We start from the raw sequence: 25594 nt of genomic DNA on the forward strand, positions 1-25594 counted from the left end.
TCCAGTTAAGAAAAACTAACCAACCCAACTGCTATGTACCCCCAAGCATTAGTATCTTTTCATTCTAGAACATCACTGGAAAAAAAAAATCATTTCAGTCCTGTTAAAACTTCATGAAGATTAACCCTGCTATGATTTTATGCATACCTATCTCTATATGAATACCAACAAGGTGTTTACAGCAAGACTAGCAGTGTTTGCCTACTGGCCATTTATCGGGGTATCATGAGCTCCCCTTGGCCACATGTTTATTTGTGGAGCATATTGACTACAAAATGCTTGCCTTCGCAAAAGGAAATTGCTTAGAAGTTTGGGGGTTTTAGGGGCTTCACACATCTTGGTGACTCGTGCCTGCCTTGTTTAGTCTGGGTGTTCTAAACACCTAAAACTTCAGGAGACAACAGGAATCTGACTCTGTTCTATTGTGTGTTCTCATACTCTGGATAGGTGTCTATACCCTGCCATCTGTGACACAACTAACTAGAGCGGGTATGGTTAGTACTGTAGCTGATTCAAGCCAGCAACAACCAGGCTCATAAAACACACTGGCGAGTGATCCAGACTAATTCCTAGTTGAACAAGGAGGAGTTTGTCTCAGCTGACTTGCTTGATTGTGTGAGTATCAGTAACACTGAGGATATTAATGGGAACATTTAACACTAAAGTGTGAGGTCACAAAAATGAAAACAAGAACCAAAACAGCCAAGCTTGCCCTATTTAAAAGCCTAAACATTGGTTCCTTTATTTATTTGACAGTAAAACCCTATATAAGATTTAAAAAAAAACCTTTGTCTCTACCTGAAATTATAGCTTTTAATTTTTATATATACTTATATATGCTTATTGTGTTAAATCACTGGACTATAAAAATAAATTATTTCTTCTTATTATTTTATTTTATATTTATTCATGGCTATTTTATTTAGTATACCAGGTTCACTGATATTCCAGTTTATTCAAGAAAATAATACCCTTTTACTAATGACTTTTTGAGATTCATTTAGATTTGTTTACATGTGTAAGAGTTTCCCTGAATGTGTGTTCCCTCATGGTGCTAGGTGCCTGTGGAGGTCAGAAGAGGGTTTACAATCCCTTGGGACTGGAATGGTGTTGAGCCTTCCAAGTTTGGAATCTGAATCCAGGACCTCTGCAAGAGCGATCTGTGCCTTTAATCACTGGAATATCTTTCTAATTAATTTTTAAACCTTATATAACCTGTATTAAGAACATTTACCCAAAAATCATTTCACTTTAGGATCTAATAAATGATGTCTGTGATATTCTTCTCTACAAGAACTTTTCCAATTTGTCTCTCTGCCCCCTGCAGGCCTTTGTTGCATTTTAAATTAGACTTGTAAATTAGAGACCAGCCTAACTTCTCTAGCCTGTCAGTAACCAATTACATCTTGATTGGCCAAACATTTGTTGCATAATAAAATGACCCAGAGACTGTGAGCCATCTATTTTCTTAAAGGCTTGCCACTCAAGGATGGGGGCCTGAGCTGTATTACTGGCACCCATGTAAAAAGCTAGGTGTTTTAGTATGTGCCTGTAATGCTATCACTGGGGAGCAGACACTGAAAACTCCCTGTATCCCACTAGATAAGAAGTTTGAATTGATGAGCTCCCAATTCAGTGAAATACCCTGTATCGAAAAATAAGATGCAAAGCAATACCAGAAACTACCCAACATCAGCCTTTTCATGCATGTGTATAATGTATAAACACACACACACACACACACACACACACACACACACACACACACGGGCACACATGCAAAATACACACAGAGAGACATACACACACAGAAAGATACATACATACGAGGTGGTGGGAGGGAAGATTATCCCAAATCTGTATGTGAACACAGAGGGTTCTGAACTCCTTTCAGATGATCTCCTAGCTTGAATTGTGAAGGTGACACAAGCCTAGAGTCATCCAGGCAGAGAAGAGAGCTGAGGAATTTGAGGGATTGCCTTGATAAGATTGGGCTGTGGTACAATTGTTAGATATTCACTCAATTGCTAATTGATGTAGGACAGTCCAGGCAATGTGTGCAATACTTAGGCAGGTAGAATGGTAAGTAGGGGGAGCCTGGAAATGAGCTGGTAAGCAGCAGTTCCCTGTGATCCCTGCTTTAGTTCCTGAATCTTGGTTCCTTCCTGGAGTTCCTGTCCTGGCTTCTCTTGATGATGGACTCTGATGTGGATGTGTAAGCCAATTAACTCTTCACTCCCCATGTTAATTTTGGTCATTTTTTTATCATAACACCAGAAACCAAACTAGGACAGATGTGGTTTTGTTTCTCTGTGTGTACAGTATGAATGTGCTCTGCGTGTGTGTGTGTGTGTGTGTATGTGTGTGTGTGTGTGTGTGTGTAGGAATGAACATTCATGCATTCATGTGTGTTTATACATGTGTGCAGAGGCTAGACATTGACATCAGGTATCTCCTTTCAATTGTTTGCCAATTGTTTATTTTTATATTTGGAAAACAAGGTCTCTATCATTGAACCTGAAGGGCTTTGATTCAGGTAGGATGATAAATCAATGATCTCGGGATCCAGTCTCCTTCCTGCCCAGGGCTGAGCTTGCAAATGTGCTACAATGCCTAGCTTTCCCTGGGCACTGGAGATGAAGACCCAGGTCCTCCTCTTGCATTTCAAGCAATTTACAACAGAACCATCCCCCCAGCTCCCAGATGGGTTTTTCAGAGCTATGCCCAGTTGAGTGTCTTTTCTCTCCCATGTGGTGTCTATTTCTTTAAAACTGAAAATTTCTTTATGGGCATGCCCCATTCTTTAGTTGGGATGGAGTAAATAAATGGAAATGTATGAAGTCTCTTAATCCATGTCGCCTGTCCAGATGACTATACTTCTGTAGATAGCAATAAGTCCAGGCTCCACAGAAGAATTATAAGAGAAAAATCTTAATATCTAAGTCTTTGTCAACACTCTGCTTTATGTTTATGTCCCAGTGGTTGGTAAACTTAGTCAATATATATTATGGAGAGAGAGAGAGAGAGAGAGAGAGAGAGAGAGAGAGAGAGAGAGAGAGAGAGAGAAGCTCTGGTTGTAGATTACCTAAGCTTCTGAATTCTGATTGTCCTCTCGCTATTATATGCATTATCACACTGATAAGCAGGACATTTTTCTAGGCTTCCTGAAGTGATATTCTTTTTTTTAAAAAAAAATACCTCTTGCATTCAAAGAGATTTAGCTTGGTAGGCCTCACTGCATCTAATAATATGCCTTAAGATCATTTAAGACTACTACTTAACTTGCTATCCTACTGTGGTGGTTATTTTTATGTCAACTTGACACAATCTGTAGCCACGTGTGTGTGGAGGGGAGCCTCAGCTGAGCACATGCCTCAATGAGATCAGGCTATAGGCAAGCCTACAACACGTTTGATTCACCAGTGATTGACTTGGAAGAGCTCAGCCCATTGTTGGTTGCGCCAACCCTGGGCTGGTATTCCTGGGTTCTGTGAGAGAGAAAGCTGAGCAAGCCAGTAAGAAGCACTCTTCTATGGCCTCTGCATCAGCTCCTGCCTCCAGAATCCTTCCTTGCTTGAGTTTCTGCCCTGACTTCATTCAGTAATCGACTATGCTATAGAATTGTAAGCCAAATAAACCCCTTCCTCCCCAACTTGCTTTTAAGTCTTATTGTTTCATCCTAATAATACTAATCCTGACTAAGTCATCTACTGTGTACTCAGCCTGTTAAGTTTAACCTGCCTTTAAGAAACCAATGTAACCAACCTTACATGCCTTGGATTTCGCATGCATCTTTTACAACCTAAGCTAATACATAACTTTAAACTTAAAGTTACACTTTCTCTCATGCTCCTGACCCAGAATAATATATGTATGTGTATGTGATGTGGTAATCATTATCTGAATGCAGCCAACATGTTGGAAGTAAACTTAAAAAAATCTACCATAAATGTTTCAAACATGGATATAAGTAGCTAATATTTCTATGCTGATAATGTCTCTGCATGCTAATCATGGATCATTTGGGGTCAGTAATATTTATTTCCTTGTAAAACTCTATTGAAACTCTCTCAAGGAATCGCCCATTCTTTCCCAAGTCATGTTTTCTGTGTTATTCAGTAACTACAGAGCTCAGCCCTTTGTTATGGACAGACAGAGGGACAGGCATAACTAACATGGCACAGATTCAAACTTAACAACAGAAAGACTACAGACAGGTTAGGGACCACAGACGACAGAGAGACTAAGGATAGAGAGAGGGGAATAGAAAATTCGAATTTGGGCTAATTCTTGTTCAAATTAATACAAGAGAAAAGTGCTGTGTTTTCATTTCTTAATGCCCTAAAACACACTTACCTCATTAGTTTTCATCTTCTATAATGTATCTTATCCAACCTCATCTTCATTTTCTATGGTCTTATCCTTGGATTCACTGAAACAGTTCTGCTTTGTGTAAAAAGGATCATCGACTTTTCTAGGGTCCAGGTTAGTTCCTCCTACACAATATGTTACAACTGTCTTTATTTCTAGATAGAGAATGCCATAGGAAAGTGACTGTTTGGACAAACCCTCTGTTGTCTAAATTTTTGATTTTTCTTAACATGGACCACTTCCTTCAAAACATATTCCCACTTAAAACTTTTCCAGAGCTTATGGGCAAATGCTGACTAGGCTTTCTTGCTTCTTTGATTTACAGAACCATTTCCTCTGGGAGAGCTGACTCTCGTTCACTGGCCATATAGAACCTAGGAGGGATTGAACATTAGAGAGAAAGGTATAGATTTTTTTGTGTAGGATATAAGTTTATGCCTTGATGTCAAGCAAGAGGGGAAGGAAGTGCAGACATTTAATAAGAAGTGATCTTTGGGCAGAGAATTTGGAATAATCTAGAGACCAACCGTTTTTTCATGCATATACTTCTGGAGTATAGAGATTGCCATCCATCCCAGGTTTTGGAATCCAATACAAGCTTAGTTTTCAAGCTCTCACAGCTGGGCTTTGAATTTGCTTTATGAATGGGTTTGGTTGAAAATTGACTTGAGAATAGAGCTCTGATAATCATACAGTTGAAGGTGTAGCCCTTGTATTTAACCTTCTCTGACTTCTATCATCTATGAAAAATTAAAACCTATTGATTCTTCATACACTGCCAATCATTCCTTCTTTCTTTATATGGTGGTATAATATTGATTATTAATCTCTTTTGAATATCAGACCATTCCTTTCCACTGATAAATGGTTCCAATTCATGATGGAGGAAACTAGTCCATTTGGCTGAAACTATCCACCAAGAGCTATCAATGCTAGGAATAATGTCCTGGGGCCTATCTAACTGCAATGACATCAACTTGGTATTATTAGAGGTTGCCTTCTAGAAATACTGCTGGGACCAAACACTGCAAGATCTCTGTGAAACAGAGTCTGAACTTTTCTTGAAGGGAGTTTGTTGAGAAACAGCCTGGGGTAGAATAAATGTGAGGTTCAGGGAAGTATGATTAGGAGAAATGGACAAAGAAGAATGTGAAGCAGAGGACTTGGACCACTTTTTGGTAGGACTCTTGTATCACATAACCTGTTGGTTGTCTCTCATTTAGATGGGGAAGAATTTGTTCCGTGTGCCCTGACATTTACAGTTCTTAGATGTGAGTTACCTTACAGTGAAGTTGAGTAAAGAAGTAGACAGCTGTACATGGGTCACTGTAACCACTTTGACCTACAGAATTTTGATCCAAGAGAGCAACAAATGAAATTCTGTTTAACATGACTCATGGCTGGTGGATTTTTTCAAACTTAGAGAGACTGATCCTGAGTAGAAAGGCACATTTAAGCACCATACAATTTGATGAAAAATTACATGGTGATAATTCAATACCATGTATATAACAAATCTTAAGACTTGACTACATCACGAAGCCCATTGTAAAGTGTGTATGACATTTTCCATAAAGATGGGTTCCTATCCATCGTTCCTATAGTGCTTATCTGTGAGCACTGGGACCCTTGTACTTCCCACATGCTGCTTTTGACCAGGGCAATTCCTGGCCTGTAAGACTATCTTCTTTAATTTGTATTGTGTTCCATGCTGGACAATGTCTCCTTACTTACTTTTTTAAAGAGAGGCTTTTAGGATAGACTGAACTTCAATTCTCAATCCTCTTGATTCAGTGTCAGGATATTATTCTATTACTTGCCAATATTGCTTTTAATCTTTCCCCACAATTTTTCAGTAGTAAAGAAATGTACCAAAATTCATATAAACTATTTTCATTGGCACCCACAGAAACACTGTTTTCAAAATGCCTCCTACTTACACTTCTAGACATCAAATGAATCCACTGTATTCTTGCTTTCTGCTCTATATCATACTTACTCTGTCATAACTATTTTTCCATAATTTCCCAGACTCAAGTTTGTGCATCTATTCAAGCCACCATGGAACAGGCACACACATGGGTGACTTAAACCCTTATTTATTCTTCAATACAATTTTAAACTTTTCCCATTTTTTTTATTTTATTTTGGTTTTTTGTTTGTTTGTTTTGTTTTTTGTCTTAGACCCATTAAGAAATGCCTTAAATGATGTATTCTCTTTCTTTAAGAACATACATGGTAGTTTTCCCCCTAAGAGAGCCTCAAAAGACAATATTTGTTTAACTAATGATGGCCTGAGATTTTTCAGTATTCCCCAAGGACTCAGGGCCCCTTAACTCTACTTTAGGTTTTCAACAGAATATAGATTCTGAGAAATTGAGAGCTTGCTATGTTTGAGTGTAAGCCCTGGGTATAATGTATTGGAAGCTTGTTCTCCAGTGAGGACATGTCAAGAGGTAGGATCTTTCAAGGGCCTTCTGGCAGGTTCTTAGAGTGATGAGGCCATTTCCTGCTAAGGCATTGATGACATTTTCCTGGTCGCTCCCTAGTCTCTTGTTCTGGGTGTCTCTTGCCATGTATTCTTTTTTTTTTCCATGCATACTCCATCATGACTTGATTATTCTTAGTGGCATACAGCAAGGTGTGTCCTTGGCCATAGCTGGACCTCCTAGACCTGTGCTAGTTGGACTTTGACCCTCAAAAATTACATAGAAAACCTTGTGCCAAATAATATTTTTCTTATTATAAATGCAGGCCTTTTGTGATAGCAAAGAAAAATTGAGGAATAAAGAGCCCTCTATCCTGAAATCTCACAGATGGTTCACTAGGGCTGTATGGGTCTTTCATGAGTATCCACCTCAAAACCATGAACTATTGTCTTCAAACCATGAATTACTGTCACATACTCTGTTCCTCTTATGACAATGAATGTGTAAAACTTAGCAATGAAACAATCATAAGGACTAAAGGAGATGCTATTCTATTATTATTAGGTTCATGCTTCAAACACCTCTGCTATTTTCTTTTGGAAAATGGAATTTCAAAAGCTTAATGACAATTTCATAATTAAAATTTCAATTTTGTCACATCCCTTCTTATTTTCAGCTCTTTACAGAAGCATCCATGAGGTCACATGCTGTTTCTTCTTAGAATGAGTAACTGTTCTTGACTAAAATAACTTTTATTTTTAAGGTAATAGCCTTAATATCCTGGACTTAACCTCAAAGCAAAGCCTGTATTTTCTTCCATAAATAGTTAATAGGTTACTTACCATCCTTTTGTTCTACATGGTAGATGTTGAATGTATTCTATACTCTCTTCTTTTTAGATTCTATTAATTTCAGATCAAAATAAAATAAACAATACAAACCACAATAAAGAATACCTATCCCTGCTAATCTGTGGGAGGGGATTTTCCTACCTAAAGGACAGGACAGAAGAGATCCTCTAGACATGAGCAGAGTCAGGTAGGTCAGGACCAGTCAAGGTTGCTGGGGAAGTCATGGGGAAACTATGCAGAGGGCATAGGCTTCCCAGGGGTTCTCTAATCTATTTCTCCCAAGCCAGAAGCATTCTATCACCTTCAAAAATGTGGGGGGGTAGGTGTGAGGAACAGCAGGACTGGGCTCCTCTACTGTCACCTCCTCTTCACCAATAACCAGGCCTAGATAGATCATGTGGCAGGTGTGGTTGGAGTTGGTTTGGGGCTCCTCAAGTGAGACCAGAGAAGAGCAGGACAGTTTCGAAGGGCTGTAACACCAGGTTCCCACAGCTTTCTCATTTCTGTCTGCCTTAGCCTTCTGACACAGGGTCTCCACAATGGGATTGTCGGGATTGATCTCTAGATGCTTTTTAGCCATCATGTAGCCCATTGTAGAGTTGTCTTGAAGTGCCTGGTACTTCATGATCTGATCCTTGTTGGCTGTCCAGCCATAGGTGCTTGTTCTAACTCGGCAGGGTGATGACACAAGCCTACTAGAGATTGTCACCTTCTCAACCTTCTTATCTAAGATCTCCTTCATGGGTTTGTAGAGGTTCTCAAACTTTGTTTTGCACTCTCCTTTCTCTTCTCTTCCTCATCCTCTATATCTCTAGGTCCTCCTTAGTCACTGCTGTTGGATAACAGCACTTCAATATGCTGGGAATATATATTCCTTTCATTGGTTAAGAAAGAAGTTGGTTTGGCCTAAAGGAAGGCCAATTGGGAAAGCCAAATTGAAAATACAGAGGGGAGAAGGGTAGAATCAGAGAGAGATATGAGCCAGCCATCAGGGAAGCAAAATGTGCTTAAAACCACAAAGCCACAAGGCAAAATGTAGATTACTAAAAATGAGTTAATTAAAGTTGTAAGAGCTAATTAGTAATAAGCCTGAACCATAGGCCAAACATTCTGTGATTATTTGGCAGGTGGCATTCGGAACAAAAGAAAAGCTCATCTTCTGTTTACAAGTCACCAAGACCAGGCTCTTTCTAGAAATCTCCCTGAGTTGCTGAACACAGTACTTGTCTAGGCTCAGTCATATACACCACCCCAAAGCCCCACTTTCTCACACTCTACAAAGGCAGAGTTGGCCGCCTGCTTTTTGCTCTACAGGTGATATAATAGGTAGCCTTCTGTGCCTCTTTCACTTGAGACAGATAACTGTCAGGGAAGTCACCTCATCCCCAGACTGAGAGGGATGATAGAAGAGCTCTGAGAAGCACGAACTGTTAGTGGCCTTCATGGACTCAAAGCTTTAAATTCTTGGACAAGGCCTCATGATATGTCTTGCAGTTCTCTTTGTCTTCAGGCAGCTCAGAGAAGAGCTCAAGGCACTTCTTCACAATGTTTTTGCAGATGACTTTCAGGATCTTGTTCTGCTGGATAATTTCTCTGGAGGTGTTCAGGGGAAAATCCTCAGAGTCAACCATGCCATGGATAAAGTTGAGGTACTCAGGTATCAGCTCATCCCAGCTGTCCATGCTGAACACACGATGGACAACAGTGTGATGTTGTTCTTCTTCATGCTCTCTGAAAGGTCAAGAGGAACTTGCTAAGGAATAAAGAGCAATTCTCTGAACTCCAACTGACCTTCTACAGAAAAGTGCTTGACTGCCAAATGGTCTTCCAATCATTGGTGAGGCTCTTGTAGAATTCCTCATATTCCTCTTGAGTGATATCATCAAGATTTTTATTACAAATAAATTTATTCCTCTTATTCTACTCTTCCTGATCAATGTATTTCTCCTTAATATTCATTTTTTTCTTATCTTTGCTACTGTCAACCCCCCATCTGATTCTACATCTTCAATCTTAGGCTTCTTTTTGTCATCCTTAGCTTTCTTGTCTTTCTCACTACTGTCTTCTTCTACCTTATCATCCCTGATCTTATCTTGTTCCTTCTTCAAATAGAGAATGATGAGAAAGCCTATAAATTGTGAGTGATTCTTTACCACATCCTTGACCCACTCCCTAAAGATTCTGTCTGGTCTTCTTTGAGGTGAAGGATCACTTTGGTAACCCAGCCAATGGGCTCACCATGGTCTGTACAAACTGTCCAGGATCTACCAACAGAAGACTCCCAGGCTTACTGTTCATCATCATCATTGTGCTTTGTGGTCACAACCACATTCTCTGACTCTAGGTAGGCTGAATAGAATCCAACACCAAACTGCCCAATCACGGAGATGTCTTCAGCAGTTTGGGGAGTCTCCATGAACTCTTTTGTATCAAACAATTGTTCTCAACTTATTTATAAAGTCAGAGTTGGACATGGCAAGTGCCCGTGTCTACCGAAATCAGCAAGTGCTCTTTACCTAACTTGGAAGAGTCTGTTAAGGTCTCATAGTGAATCTTATCAAAATCATCAGAAGTGTTAGAGACCAATTTCTGAAGGTAAATTTACTTGTTTTGAAAAGAGTATTGTTGATATAGGACAAGCTGAGCAATTTCTGCCTGAAAGGCAAAGGTTTTCACCTCTTCCTCTCCATGGTGCACTTCCTCAGGCATCTTGACAGGAAAGCCAAATAATAGTATAGAGCAGGTCCTGTTTACAGACTCACACACCAAGCTTAGGCTGTGCAGGGGAGACTCAAGAGAGTTGCTCTCTTCCTTTTCTTGGTTCATGTCAAGAGTCAGGGTCACAGTTCTAGGAAGTCCCACCCCCCCCCACACACACACATAATCATAGTTGGTTACCCCACAGCCTGAAGCACATTATCTTCCTTTGCTTCCTGTTGAAGTTCTTGCTGGCCACTTCTCCTTAATCTATCTCAATTTCAGTATTTGTTAGCTCTTGATTATTTATAATACAATCTCCTTGGCAATCACGTTACATGTAAGCTAACACCATATATTCATTTAATAATTTTTCTATAGAATTTTCTACAAATCTTAAATTGCATAGAAAGAAACTTTTTTTAGAAGTAAAATATGTATCTTTTCATTCCTTTGTTCCCAGGGGCTAGTATAATACTTCACACATAGTATGCATTCTTTTAAAATTAATTTGTAAATAATAAAAACAGTGTTCTGTTTGTCAGTCTTATAAATGACTGAAGGTAATAGGTTCCAATAGTAAGAAATGCATTTCTATTTCCATTTCAGACAATATCCTTTTCAAAGGGAAAGGGGGCAGAGGAGGTGACTTTGATTAAAGATGTGCTTGACACTGAGAAATGAAAACAAAGCAAAGGAAGTTTTCCTGAAGTATATTTGCATAAATTCAAGGCAAAGTCTGAATTTATGGAAGTCTTAGATCTTCCCCTTATCTCTCTCTCTCTCTCTCTCTCTCTCTCTCTCTCTCTCTCTCTCTCTGTGTGTGTGTGTGTGTGTTTGGAAAAATTCCTTCACTTTCCCAATATTTCCTATATGTTGATTTGACCTAGAAAATAAGAAGATCAATGATGCCCAGATGACTAATCTAATTTAAGGTTTAAAAAGCCAGACAAATTCATGAAAAAGAAAGTTCTACAATTAATACACAGCCAGGAAGATGTAAATGATTTCAATTTTACAACAAGCTGTTGGCTTAAGAAGGAACTGGCGCTGTTTTAAGTGCATGGAATCCACAAGTAGAAATAAACCCAACAGCATGAGCAAAAACATCCATTCTGTAAAGGCACAGGGAATGAGCCATGGCAACTGCCACAGGGCAACAGTGAACAGCTCCAGCCATCCAATCACTGTAACACCGTGTCAGTGTGAGGCCCTTGTAATCTTTAGAGATGGAGGTGATGATACTGAGGCCTTCAATTTGCTACTAGAAGAAAAAATTTGCTGCAAGGGAAGAAGTCAATGGATCCAGGCGTTTGATATATTGAGAAACAAGGAACCAACTGTGGCTAGCACTTTTGTCATTCTGCAGCAGAGGTAAAAATCAGAAACTTGTGATTACACACTGCTGGTGGCATTCTAACTGAAAAGGCCTCTGGCTGTGAGAGTTACTAAGTGCCTCTTCCCTGAGAATAAATGTGACCCAAGTGATAAGCTGACCTTTCAGGCACTTGTCTCTCTTTAAGGACACAGTATTGGGGTGGGTACCAAGTTTGACTGCTCAGAAATAAGACCAGAAGGAGTGAAAGCTTTCTTACTCAATACTATGATTTGCAAACGGATAGGCATAGTTAGAATACTGATGAGACTTAGAACATGAGCGTGTGAGTGTGCGTGTGCATGCTTGTGTGTGCATGTGCGTGTGTGTGTACTAGCCTTATGTGTAATAGCCTCAATAAAACAGTGTCAAAAGTAGAATGAATTGTGAATCTACCCAATGTTATTTTAAAGTACAGATAAGTTTTTAGGGCCATATCTCTATGGGAGGTGGATGGAAAATATGAACAGGTTTATAATACACTGGTCCTCCCTAGCTACAGTATTACTCTCTCTGGTCTCAATACTCTACTGTCAAGCATGGTATAGAAAATATCAAAGGGAAAATTCCAAACAAAAGGGGAGGAAAAGACAGACCATGTAACTTTTACTATATTATTATAATTCTTCTATGTGATTACTAGTAAGTATTGTTAATTATTTGCCAGCCTAATTTATCAATCTAACTAAGTATGCATAAGTAGTAAAAAACATAGTAGATATGGGATTTGGTACTATCTATGGTCCCTAATAGAGGTTTTAGAATTGATTCTCACGAATAAGAGAATATGTATGTATGTATGTATGTATGTATGTATGTATATATATATGTATGCATGCATATACATACATATGTTTATATATCATACAGTATCTATGCAGTCTTTAGAAATGGCCTTCTATGATCTTTTAAGAAAGGAAGGATTAGAAGAAGCAGGATTTGGAGTCAGTTCTAGGACTCAATTCTATTCCAATTCTGGCTTAAAACGTTTTAAACCCCAAATGCTTCACTTGTTTAGTAGGGTTAAAGCATCATTGTTTTGAGATCAAGTATTATTAACATTGTTGAACTTTCACATAATGATTAGCATATGGGATATTTGTAAATGATGATATCATCACCAACCATCAAAACCAGAGCTTTCATTAGCAGCTATAGACAGACATAAGACTTTTATCTGATTAAACCAGTAAGGTCTGTATTACATTACACATGCATACACGCATGCCTTTGAAGAATTGAACACTTAGTTGTGCAGGAAAAGCTAGAGTTCTAAGTTGGTCAAAGTCACTGTTAGAAGTACACATAGTAGCCAGTGTATCGGTGAAGATCATCTTCCTAGTGAGCTCATGTAGGAAGACTTTTGTGGTGACTCTCTTTTGAGATGCCCACACTACTGTCTTAATACAACTGTCCTTTACTCTGTCTCACCTCCTCCCAAAACCATTGCTTAAATCTGTATTCAACTTTCTCTTAGTACACCCTATGCTTGCTTATTCCCCTACAATGACTTAATTTTTCTAAGAACAATATTTCTGAAAATGTTGATAGAAAAGTTGTGTGTCCTTCAATTCAAACTCAACATTGCTGAAGTTTCTGGGTAAGCAATCCTTCAAAGACAGTAACTCACTTATCAACATACTATTTCATACACTGGATTAAATGGTTTGCTTTATTTTCCAAAGTTGGAAACCTAACTTAAAATTATGAAATAGAAAAAATTATAGTGTAGGACATAAATGTTTTTAATGCTTTCCAAAACTATCTTACATTTCACTTAATGAGTTTACCCAGCAAGGGGAAAAGTTATAGTTATGATATCCCAGAAACACTTTAGAAGAAAGCTTCTCGGTAGAATTTTCTAGTTCTTCCTGAAGAAGGAAAAGAGGAGCATGGGAAACTGTGCATCACTACCACACTTTCAAGTTGATAATTAAATTTTCTCCAGTTTTGGTAACGTCTTATATTAGTGGTTTTTGATATTTATCATTAGGGTCTGGGGTAACTCTTTTGGTATTTCTCTCTTTAAAACAAGCAAGAACACAAGCAGAACTCATGTTTGAGAAGAAGGAAAGGGCTCTTTAGGCATCCGAGTAATTTCTTTTTGACCTGACCAATTCCTAAATTAGAGCATAATAGGAAAATCTTTCCATGTGGGAATGAAAATCACTCCACAACATATGGACTTAGCCTGGTTGGGGTTACTTTTGCATCTATGTTTCTATATCTATATCTATCCCTGAGTCAAGCAATTAATTTCCTTTCTCGAAGTCTTCCTTTGGTCTCCTGTTGTTACAGGAGGAAGGGGTAGCATAGCAGGGAAACCCAGAACGGGAGAAGAAAGGCTACTAGCGAGCAGATCACCTGAGTCTAAAGATAGCCCGGAAGAGGGCATATCATGAGAACTTTAAGACAGCTCACTGGAACCTATGCAAGAGCGAGCCATAAGTAGTTTCACTTCCCCCTGCAAAGCCTAGCCCTGGCCCTGTGGCCTGAGCCCCAGGGCTGTATTTCCGGAAACCCAGGGCCACACTCCCCAGGGTGGGAAGCAAACTGCAGGGCCACAAACCAGCAGAGCTCAAAGTCTGCAGGGGAAGTTGCAGGCAGGGACCGACCCCAGCAGTTCCCAAGCCTCTGGCTCCAGCCACCAGCAATGTTTCCTGTGGCTACTGGCACTAGGGGCAGCAGCCAGGACCTGCTCACTGCTGGCCCAGCGCCTCCAGGTGGGTGGTCTTGTGTTTGCCAGGGCTGTGGGTGGAGGGTTCGAGATGACCCTGGGGCCCTGCTGAAATTAAGGGCTGCTAGTATGGTTTTCCCCGGTACCGCCGAGATCAGAGCATCTTTAAACCAGGCTTCTCTGTTTTTCCCACCACTGGACTCCTCCCTCAATTGGCTGCCTGGATGGAGGAGGCTGAAACCCAGAGGGTGGGGGCACACTTCCTATTCTAGAAGCTTCCAACACCTGCCTGTGCAACTTCGGCAAAGCTAGAACTTTCCTGAGAACTCCGGGCAGTGACAAGTCCTTTCTAAAATCACTTTGCACATAGCCTTGAAGCTAGATTTCATCCAAAATATATATAAATGGGACAAAATGCCTCATTTGTAACATCACCGTCCATTCACCTACCTCGTGTCAATCTGTATAGAACTGCCTCCCTGGAGCCGCGAATTCCTAACTGAGAAAAAGGAGTCACTTTGGTTGAATATGTCGATGAGTATATTCTTTCACTCTTTGACATTCTTTGAGTTCCTTTTGGTTATATTTTCAGATGCATTTGTGAGTCTTATTGTAAGCACTAAAAGCTGTTAGCTTTGGAAAACACATTTCACTAGGATATCAATGTTATAGGAAATGTTCCCGATGAGGTGTGCAGCAAGAAAATATAGCAGAAACTCTTTTAATGTGCCAAGCAGAATTAAATTGCTTGTAGTCTTTTTTATTTTTATTTATTCATTTATTTTTAGGTACTATGATTATTGGCTTCAGTTGCTTTAGGGTACTACATACTTTTAATAAATGTGAGCTGTTGCTTTTCAGTTAACATGGAAAATGTGTTTAGAACAGTGGAAGATATCCTGAAATGAGTTAGAGCCAATGATGTGGGGGTCACCATGCCATTTTAAATGGACACTGGCATCTTCGGCACTGTATCGCTTAAGGTCTGTGGCAGGTGACCACTTCAGTAATTCTAGTTTGACAACTGAGTTAGATAGACTATGCTGGAAGACACCTTTCATTTCACTGACACTCACGTTAACGAATGCAGAGAGTGGTTATTCTGAGTAACATGCTGATGTGAGGACACTTTTACATCCTTTTGAGTATTCTTGTTCCTCCATACGTTTTCCTCATCTCTTCGTTCCTTCTCAGTACAGTATTTAGCACTTGCTTCAGTTACTCCCTTGTGGGTGTGAAAGTTCCCCAGCACTGAGTAGTGTTTTGACAGTAACCCAGGCCCGCTCCATTTATGCACGTAGCCTTCTAAGAAATCTGGCATTCCCTCTGTTTGTCAACTTTGTCTTCACAGTTTTGTAAGTGTACACAATGCATGCAGACCTGTCTCACCCTCCACCTCCCTACCACCCCTGTCTATTTCACCTGCTACCCCACAAATCTCACTTTTAACCATGGTCATGTCTATTAACCGTGTTCATGAATATTAACCAGGTCCCATGAAACAATGAGTTTGGAGCTATCCTTGGTGATTGGTAGCTTACTAGTAGGTACCCAATTCAAGAAGGTGATTACCTACCTACCAGAAGGAGGACCTCACAGGACCCCTTTACTGCTTATCTTGTTTCTAACATGGTGAATCATCTTTCACAGCATAGAGTTGATTTTAGCGTAATGTGGTACAGGGAGCTCAAGTTACTTCTTCTGCTTCCTTTCTGAGAAAGAAACTGCTTTCCATGGCCACACAAGCAGTAACAACCAGAAGGTCATCCAGTCATCAACTCATGAGCTACCTTGTCTCCTCACTGGAGTTGTGTAGATGCCCCTGGATGAAACCTAATTCCCCAGATCCCGTGAAAATCTATATCCCACTTCTGACACCAGATATCGCGGGAAGAATAAAAATCTGGGAAATGATAGGCTGATGGATGTTTATTCGGGGAGAAAACACTTACACCAGAAACAGAAGACTGCCTGCAGGTTTCCTTCTCAAGGATGCCCCCGGATGCTCTCTGTCTCTGACCCAGGAAGCAAGAGAGAAAGAGAGAACTAGGGTCTAGGACCCCAGACCTAATCCTCCTTGGTCACACCCACACCTGTCCCCATATCCCAATGGGCGTGGTCAGTGCAACAGGTGCAGGTGGGGTGGATATCTCACTACATGCAGCTATAAGTATGAAGTGGTGAACGTGTTTTGACACCTATGAAGACAGAATTTGTAATGACCACATCTACACATCCTGTCATCAGAGTTTGTGCTCACTGCTAAATAGCCAATTAGTCCTTCAGTGGCAGATGTCAAGTTTTAAAAACCAGTACTAAAGCAGAGTACACACAATATACAGTGAGTGGAAATTCTATTTGGAACTTGTCCTTCCATTTATCTTTAACTAGGTATGGTTTAACAATGTAAAAAGGGGGACCCTTCCACTGTTTCATTCTAAAGCTAATGCTTTTTAAAAGTTTTTTTAAATGTATACCTTTTTTATGAGCTATTCATTAAAGCCCAAATTATTTGTTCAATACTTTATAAAAATATTTCATTGGCATTTTATAAAAAAATTTCATTGGCATTATTCATTGTGTGAAAACAGCAAACATTAAAAATCGGAAACAATGTATATCCCCACTGGACATGTGCTCAGTGCTTAGCCACAGCATTTATGAAGCATGGCTGCTTAAATCTCTCCCTCTAAATCCAGAGGATTTGCAGTGTTTCCTGCAACTATAATCTGGATGTTTCCTACTGAGCAACCCCCTGGTCCTACTTTGGTACCTGGCAAAGACTGCTTTCTCTAGAGAACTAGAAGGTTCTGGTTAGGTCCCTTCTTCTGAGAAGTAAGACAGAGACCTCTTTAGACACTTAGCTATGAAATAATTCAGTAATGTGCAATTACTAAAGAGGCCAGGCCCCAGCATCAACGTGTTACTGACGTCACTGGCCAAGCAGAGGGACGTTTATACTGCACACCCTTGAGTAAGCACTACCCAACTGCGAGGCCTCCAAATCCAGGCCATCTCAGACCCAGCCCAGCCAGCTCCAGCTTCCTCACTCACCCGCCCTACAGTCATGGATGATCTCTTTTAGTTGTTATCAAATAGAAAAATCTGGGGAAACAGAAACACATAGTTGGAAGTTGTTTGGAGAATTGAAAGAGGAAATACAGGTGCAGTACTATTTAGAGTGCCATAGATGTTATATTAATTCTTAGATAATTGTTCAATAGTGTTGTATTTATCTACTTTAAAAAAAAAATGAGTGTTTGCTGGGTATCATGGTACAGGCTGTTAATACCAGCTAATGGTAGGCTGAGGTAAGAGGTCAACCTGGGCTTCACAAGAGATTCCTGAGTACATGAGCTACATGATGAAACCCTGTCCCAAACAAATAGAGAAACCAAAAAGATAAATTTACATGGAGAAGCCCTCTCATCTGGTTTGGAAGATACCCAAATGATGAAGCAATTTGAGAACTGGAAAAATTAGAAGACATGGCTTCCTGTGTGAGATACAACCACATCTGTGGGGAAATAATGTGGTTAGAGGAACCCACAATGAAAAAACCAAGGACAGATGGATGCAAAGAGTATAAAACTGGAGCTGTTGTCACAAAATTCAATCAGGAATTTAAAAGGTCAAACTGGGTGCACAATCTACTTTCCCTCCTTAGCGTTTATCTACTTCATTAGAACAGGCTACATTTATGATGAGTGTTATAGCTTCCTTGCTTTCAAGCTCCTCTGCCATGACTGTTTGCACATTAGCAGTTCCCATGCTCTATTTGTTTTTTTTTTTAATGTTCTGCATGTTCTGAACCAAAAAGTACAAGAATTGTTCTTGACTAGAAATCCCATCAGTCTCCCTACCCTCCTCCTTTTCCCCTCCTCCTCCTTTTCCCCTCCACTTCCTATCCTCTTCCTCTTCTCCCCTTCTCCTACCCCTCATCATCCTCTTCTCATTCATTTCTTCCTCTCCTTCTTTCTTCTTTATTTTCTCATACACTCTGAAGACAAAGTTTTATTCTTTTCTCGAAGTCATCATTCTCATTAATGTTTACAACTAACTTCTAGAGGAATAGAATAGTGTTAAGAAAGCTTTACAGTTTTGGTCTCTTTTCAATGTCTATTTAAAAGTCAAATGAAGTGGACATCATGTTACCTTGACACTAGTATCAGGACACTGGTATTTACTTTGAATAACAATTCACATTATTTGGTATAATTATATGGTTATTTTCTATACTCTATTGTTCATAGTAGCATATGATCTATGAAAGCTTCTTTTTATTTATATTACAAACAATCTTGTTTTAAATCAATCCCAGTTCCCTCTCACTCCCCTCACCCCCCGCCTCTTATCTCATCCCCTTTCTGCTCCCCAGGGAGGACAAAGCCTCCATAGGAAGTCTTCAAAATCTGTCAAATCAGTTGGAGCAGGGCCTAGGCATTTTCCCATGTGTCTAGGCTGAGAGAGTATCCCTCTATGTGGAATGGGTTCCCAAAGTCCATTCTTATACTAGGGATAAATACTGATCCACTACCAGAGGCCCCATAGAATGCTCAGGCCTCCTAAAAAACACCCACTGTTCAGGGGTCTGGATCAGTTCTATGCTGGTTTCCCAGCTGTCAGACTGGGGTCCATGAGCTCCCCCTTGTTCCGGTCAGCAGTTTCTGTGGATTTCTCCAGCCTGGTCTTGACCCCTTTGCTCATTACTCCTCCCTCTCAGCAACTGGATTCCAGGAATTTGGCCCAGTGTTTGCTGTGGGTGTCTGCGTCTGCTTCCATCAGCTACTAGATGAAGGCTCTAGGATGGCATATAAGGTAGTTATCAATCTCATTATAGGGGAAGGGCATTTAAGGTAGCCTCTCCACGGTTTCGTAGATTGATAGTTGGGTGTCATCCTTGTAGATCTCTAGATATTTCCCTAGTGTAAGATTTCTCTTTAGACCTATAATGGCTCCATCTATTATGGTACCTGTTTTCTAGTTCTCCTGTATTTTTCCCCCTGACTCATGTCCTACTCTCCCCTCCTCTCTTCTCCCCTTCTCTTTCTCTTAATTCCATAGCCCCTCGCCGCATTCTCCCAGTTTGCTCAGGAGATCTTGTCCCTTTCCCCATCTCTCAGGGTCCATGTATGTCTCTCTGAGAGTCCTCCTTGCTTCCTAGCTTCTTTGGTGGTATGCACTGTAGACTGGTAATCCTTTGCTCAATGTCTAGTATCTATACATGAGTGAACACATACAATGTTTGTCCTTTTGTGACTGGATTACCTCATTCAGGATGATTTCTGCTAGTTTCATCTATTTGTCATCAAATTTCAAACCTCCATTCCCCCCCCCCACTGCTAAGTAGAACTTCATTGTATAAATGTACCACATTTTCTCTATTCATTCTTAGAGCTGCCATGTTTTTTGGAACATTGAAGATGCACAGAAAGTATAAATCTAAGACACTCAAGCTGCAACTATTGACTGTCTTGTCACTATCTAAAGAATCTACACACACAGTTTATGCATTTTTTAAAAAAAAATTGTTCACATTTTTCTTGGGTTTAAATAGGTATAGCTTTAAATCTTTAGAGATAATTGATTTTTATAAAGTGAGGAAAGAGATATAAAAAATGTGACTGTGAGATTTCTGGATGTATGTTTTGACATTACTAAGAGACACAGCAAACTCCTAACATTCTGGCTCTTAGAATATTTCTGCTTCCTCTTCTACAATGCTTCCTGATACTTAGATGCAAAAACATTTTGTAGATGCACTAATCAGTCATCCAGGGCCAAACAGCCAACTCTGAAAAAATGATACAAATAACACTATATTGATAGGACAGGTTATATTTAAGAATATATATGTATATACATATGCACATATGTAATAACAATTAGTGAAAAAAAGAGGCAATGAATTTGCAAGGGAGCATGGGAGGGTTTGGGAGGAGGAATGGGAAGAGAGAAATGTTGTAATTGAATTATAATCTAAAAAAAAATCCCACAAATGAACAGAAATAAAACATCGAAGAATTGTGCAGGTGAGCCCTTGTCAACTTGACACAACCTGGAATCATCAGGGCTTAGTCTCAGTGAGGGCTAGTCTATTGGGGGACTGTCTGTGGAAGATTGTCATGAGTGAGTTGATGTGAGAAGATCTGTCCATTTTGGGTGACATCATACCCTTGGCATGAGGCTCTCACCTGTGTGAGAGTAGAGAAATCTAGCTGAGCACCAGCCAGCAAGAGAGCATGCATACATTCATTTCTCTCTGCTCTTGAAGTACCTATTTGAAGTTTATACCTTGACTTCCCCACAATGATGGATTCTACCTGGAATGATAAGCTGAAGTAAACCTCTTTTCATCTCTAAGTTGTTTTTGTCATGGTATTTTATCATGCAACAAAAAAGAAACTATACTAAGAAAATCACAAGGCTCACAATACAGAAAACTAAGAGGCTAATGAAAGTATTACTCACTCCAGTGGAAAGGATTGACAGCAGATATAACTGCAAGGTTAAAGGGTAAAGCTTGAATATTATCTGGGTTGAGATGTCATGTAACTGGTTTCATATCAAGATGATGGATATCACAATGCTAGTTTAAGCTAGAGATAGAAAATTTGGAAAAAATATGATATTTGTATATGTCACCTATCACTGACAAATGTTCAAGGGGAGTTAAACTTAAAAGGAGAAAAGATTAATTTTGACTCAGTTCCAAAGATTCCATCCATATATGGTTGGATCCACTTCCTATATCTTGTGGTACACTCTCTACTTTTTCTACTGACAGTTTCAGAGTTTCAAGTCGTATATTGAGTTCCTTGATCTATTTGGAATATATATATATATATATATATATATATATATATATATATATATATGTGGAGGCTGAGATATGGATCTTGTTTCATTCAGCATCATTTGTTGAAGATGCTGTCTTTTCTCAAGCATGGTTGTTTGCTTGCTTCTTTTTCCATCTTCGTCAAAAATTGCATGACAACATGGCAAAGAGGGTCCTGAGTCATATGAGTGAATCTACTGTTTTTGCTAAATGAGCATATAGCTGCACTGTCTTCTAAGTATGTATATTTATACTTATAGACTCATGATAAAGTGCTGAGAATAAGAGTTTTAACTGGGACATCTAAATCACCCACTTCAAAGCCTGGGGGCATTGCAGAAGAGGAGATGGAAAGACAGGACTATAGAGTGGGGAAGAGTACTATACAGTGTTTTCTTCTGGAAATCACATGGCCATGGCTATCATGAGTACAAAGCAGCTCTGACTATGAAAGGAAGAAGAATGGGAAGGAAGAAATGGTGAGAAGGATTGGGGTGTGAGCAAGAGAACACAATGGGTATGAGGAACTGTGATCACAACACACTGTTTACGAGTAAATCTATCAGAAATTTTAAACATTGATAAAATAACAGGAAGGTAAAGAAGAGAATTAATATCTCAGCCCAGATACATAGGGAAGGGTCTAGGCCCTCCCTAAATGATGTGACAGATTTTGATGATTCTCCATGGAAGGTCTCACCCTCCCTGGGAAGTGGATGGGATGTGAGATGGGGTAATCGGTGAGGGGCATGGAAAGACGGGAGAGGGAACTAGGATTGATATGTAAAATAAGATTGTTTCTGAATTAAATAAAAAGAAAACAGACAAATTCTAAGGTGATATCTGCTGAGTTAGTGATGTTCAACGGAGTTGGAAGAGTGGGTTAAAGAGTGAACTGCAGATGAGAAAGACAGTGGCTAATGAGGATTGCTTTTTATAATACACGGAGAGGCTCAGAAATTGGCTTTAGCAAAATATCTTCAGAAGAAAATAGTCAAATTTAAACACAGGTCCTTCTTATGACCTAGAAGACCTAGCTGCCTCATCTTCTCGGAGAGGAAACAACAGCACTTTGCGCTTTCCCATTCAGTGAAATCCAGAAGATTTGGTTAGAAGGAACTAAACACACTCAGAATTCTCAGAGGAAAATCCTTCCCGAGGCTGGCGGGAGAGACACATGATGCTGACTCAAGAACTGCATCGTTTTCACACTCACATCACCTCACAGCCTTTGTGGACCCAAAAGGAAGTCTGGATCACTCCAAGAGCAATTCGAGAGCATTCAACGCTCTCTGTGCTCATTTCCAGCGTGTCCCTGGCCCCTCTAATTTGCACTTAGGAAGTGTTGATTGCATGGCATACTTCTGGAGAATTTATTTCACCAATCTATAAAGTCACAATAAAACACACACACACACACACACACACACACAAAATGGCTTTAGGACAAGGCACGGGCATTAGAAAAATGTCTTATGGAAGCCTTGCAATGTGCCCAGAATAGTTTTCTGTAGTTAATTTTTATTTACTGTGACTGAAATCAAATATGAAAACCATAGGAAACTATTTCATCAACTACAACTAATCCATTCACAGGGAGTAATTTGAGTGTGATAACCATTTTAATAATGAGCTCGATAAATCCAAAGTTGTGAAATTAGAGAAAAATCTTAATTTTAAGTTCAGTGTGACTCCAGTACTCAAAAGATGTTGTGGACACTGCCAAAGAGGGCCTTGCCCTATGGAAGCTTTCAGAAAGAGCCCCATCAATTCTATGATGAGTTTATTTTTATGAGTACAGTTTTCCTGTATTCTTGTTCCACTGTTCCTTCTGTTTACTTTCTTCCATGATTCCAGAACTCCTTTTTCTCCTCTCTTACCTCTTTTTCCTTTGGATTTTCTTTTGTCTGGAGCACACTGTTAAACTGCTCCATAGCTGCATATTCCTTACACAATTTCTTCCTTTTTATCCATGAACCCATGGGCCATCATTTCTGTTCCACCTTCTCACAGGTTTCATCTCCTCACTGTATCTTTTTCTACCACAACCATTTGATAAGAAGTGACAACTCTAAATAAATCCACCCAATATATTCATTCCTTTTGTCTGAATCCAAGAGGTGAATTTCATTGTCTTAAACCTCATGGTGAAGACAGTAATTACATGTTTAGGCAAATCTTACATGATATATAATAAGAGATGATAATAAAACACAGTGAGCACAAAATAGTATTCCTTCAAGACTTATACTGCAGTTTTCTTGTGTCTAAGAATGGTATAACCTTAGGTATTCCTTACCTGCTGGTGGGTGCAAAGTTCTACTGTGTTGCTCAACACTGTAGTTACTATACGTGGAACCATTAAGAACCCAAAATGTGACTTTCTTAAGTTGTAACATGTCATAAATATCAAATAAAAGCTTTCATAGACAACACAAAAATTAAAAGGTACATTTTCCCACTAATTTTTATATTGCTTACATATTGAAACCATACATTGAATTTATTGGCTTACATAAACATACCATGAAAATCATCAAATTAATCTCCTTCCCTTCCTGTGCTTTCCTTTACATTAAAAAAGGAAACTAATTCATTCTAAATGCTAATTAAGCCCTCTATTTATATTCATTCGTTTGGGATGATTGTACTGATGTCTGTATTTATTTATATTGATTCAAATGTGGGATCTGCTCATGCTTGTCTGAACAAGGTGGTTTTGTAAGAATGCAATCCTTTCATGTCTGAAATGGTTACCACATATTTTACAGGAACATCACGATAACTAAATGAACTCTGTATGCAAATTCTCTACAGCATGCAGAGCAGCTGCTTAGCAAAGTACAAATATTTCTTTGATCCTGGAATAGTGATCAACTCTCTTTTGTTAGAAGGGATGTCTCCATGTGACTCATTTCCAGTTCTTAGGTGTCATGTGCTTTTGAGTCTGAGGATGGGGATCCTTACAGTTTTTCGTTTCTTTTCTTTTAATTTTTAAATTATTTTTTTAGTTTACATTTATTTAAATCTCATTTTCTTCTCCCTCCCTTCCTCCCTTCCTCCCATCCCCCCCACCATCCCCCACCCCACTCCCATCTATCCTCAGGGAGAGTGAGTCCTCCCATGAGGAATCATCATAGGCTGTCACATCATTTGGGGCAGAACCTAGGCCCTTCCCTGTGTATCTAGGCTGAGAGATCATCCCTCCAAAGGGAAATGCCTCCAAAAGCCCATTCTTTTTTTTTTTAATTAAATTTTTATTTATTTTTTTTCTTATTTTACATATTGATCCCAGTTCCCTCTTCCTCCCTTCATCCCATGCCCTCCTCAGACCCCTCACCTTATCCCCCATCCTCTCCTCAGGGAGGGTAAGTGAGGGATCATCAAAGTCTGTCAAATCATTTGGGGTAGTGCCCAGGCCCTCCCCTGAGTCTCTAGGTTAAGGGAGTATCCCTCCAGGGGGGATGGGCTCCTGAAGTCTATTTCTGCACTAGGGATACATCCTAGTTCCTTTGTCAGAGGACTTCCCAGGCCTCCTAACTGAGACCCATATTCAGGGTGTCTGGGTTGGTCTTATGCTGGTTTCCCAGCTGTCAGTCTGGGGTCCATGCATTTTAAAGCTTTTTTATGGTAGTTTTTCTTATTACTTTGTTGAACACAACAATTTCTCAAACATAGCTAACTCAACTCAACTTTTCACTAAAAATTGAACTTAATAAAGCCTGTGATGTTCCACCAAAACATTATGTAGGTTGGTGACTTTTACCCAAGGAAAACAGTGAATATGTGAGGTTTCTTGTTCAGTAATACAATTATATTTAGATACAATCCTTAAAAAGAATGTAGTCAAGTTTTGACTTCTTATTTTGGAGAAAACCAACTAGGCTGTGTTTTTTACTGTCCCCTAGATATCAAGACAATGCTGTGTTTTTTACTATCTCCAGGTTATTGAGACAATGGGGTGGCAATGGTTACTTTAAATTTTAAGTGCTATGGAACAATTATACTCATAACGCTGGGTTTCAAGTCAGATCAAATCTTGATAGAGTACTAGTAGGTTCAGAATTGTTTAGATAAATCTAAAATAATTTATTTCATATAGGGATATAAAAAGGCTCCCAACAAGTTTCTCTTTTGAGTAACATATGAATAATTAGGAAGAATTACAATTATGAGAAGAAAACCTGGCCCGCTCCTGTGTCTCCTCTGTGAGAACAAGTCTGTTCAGAAGGTATCAGTAAGAATACATTACATTTCTGCTCTGCTGTGGGAAAGCACAGTATTCTTCAAAATGTCTGATGTGTTTATTTGGATCATTTCATTATTTCATGAATCCTTGCTATCTTTTTCTCAATT

The 25594-nt window shown here is 39.4% G+C and overlaps 1 protein-coding gene and 1 pseudogene across 1 annotated transcript in view; one reads left to right on the forward strand and one right to left on the reverse strand.

Annotated features, from left to right (window-relative positions):
• Window positions 1-7871: 7871 nt before the first annotated feature.
• Window positions 7872-10360, reverse strand: LOC127222953 (heat shock protein HSP 90-beta-like; annotated as a pseudogene).
• Window positions 10361-14152: 3792 nt separating this feature from the next.
• Bank1 (B cell scaffold protein with ankyrin repeats 1) overlaps window positions 14153-25594 on the forward strand; it is a 239984-nt gene continuing 228542 nt past the window's right edge. The window contains 2 exon segments of the mRNA XM_051185442.1: window positions 14153-14186; window positions 14189-14446. Of these exon segments, the coding sequence (XP_051041399.1) occupies window positions 14153-14186; window positions 14189-14446 (292 nt within the window).

This window comes from Phodopus roborovskii, unplaced genomic scaffold (genome assembly GCF_943737965.1).
Source record: "Phodopus roborovskii unplaced genomic scaffold, PHOROB, whole genome shotgun sequence".
Lineage (NCBI taxonomy): Eukaryota > Metazoa > Chordata > Mammalia > Rodentia > Cricetidae > Phodopus > Phodopus roborovskii.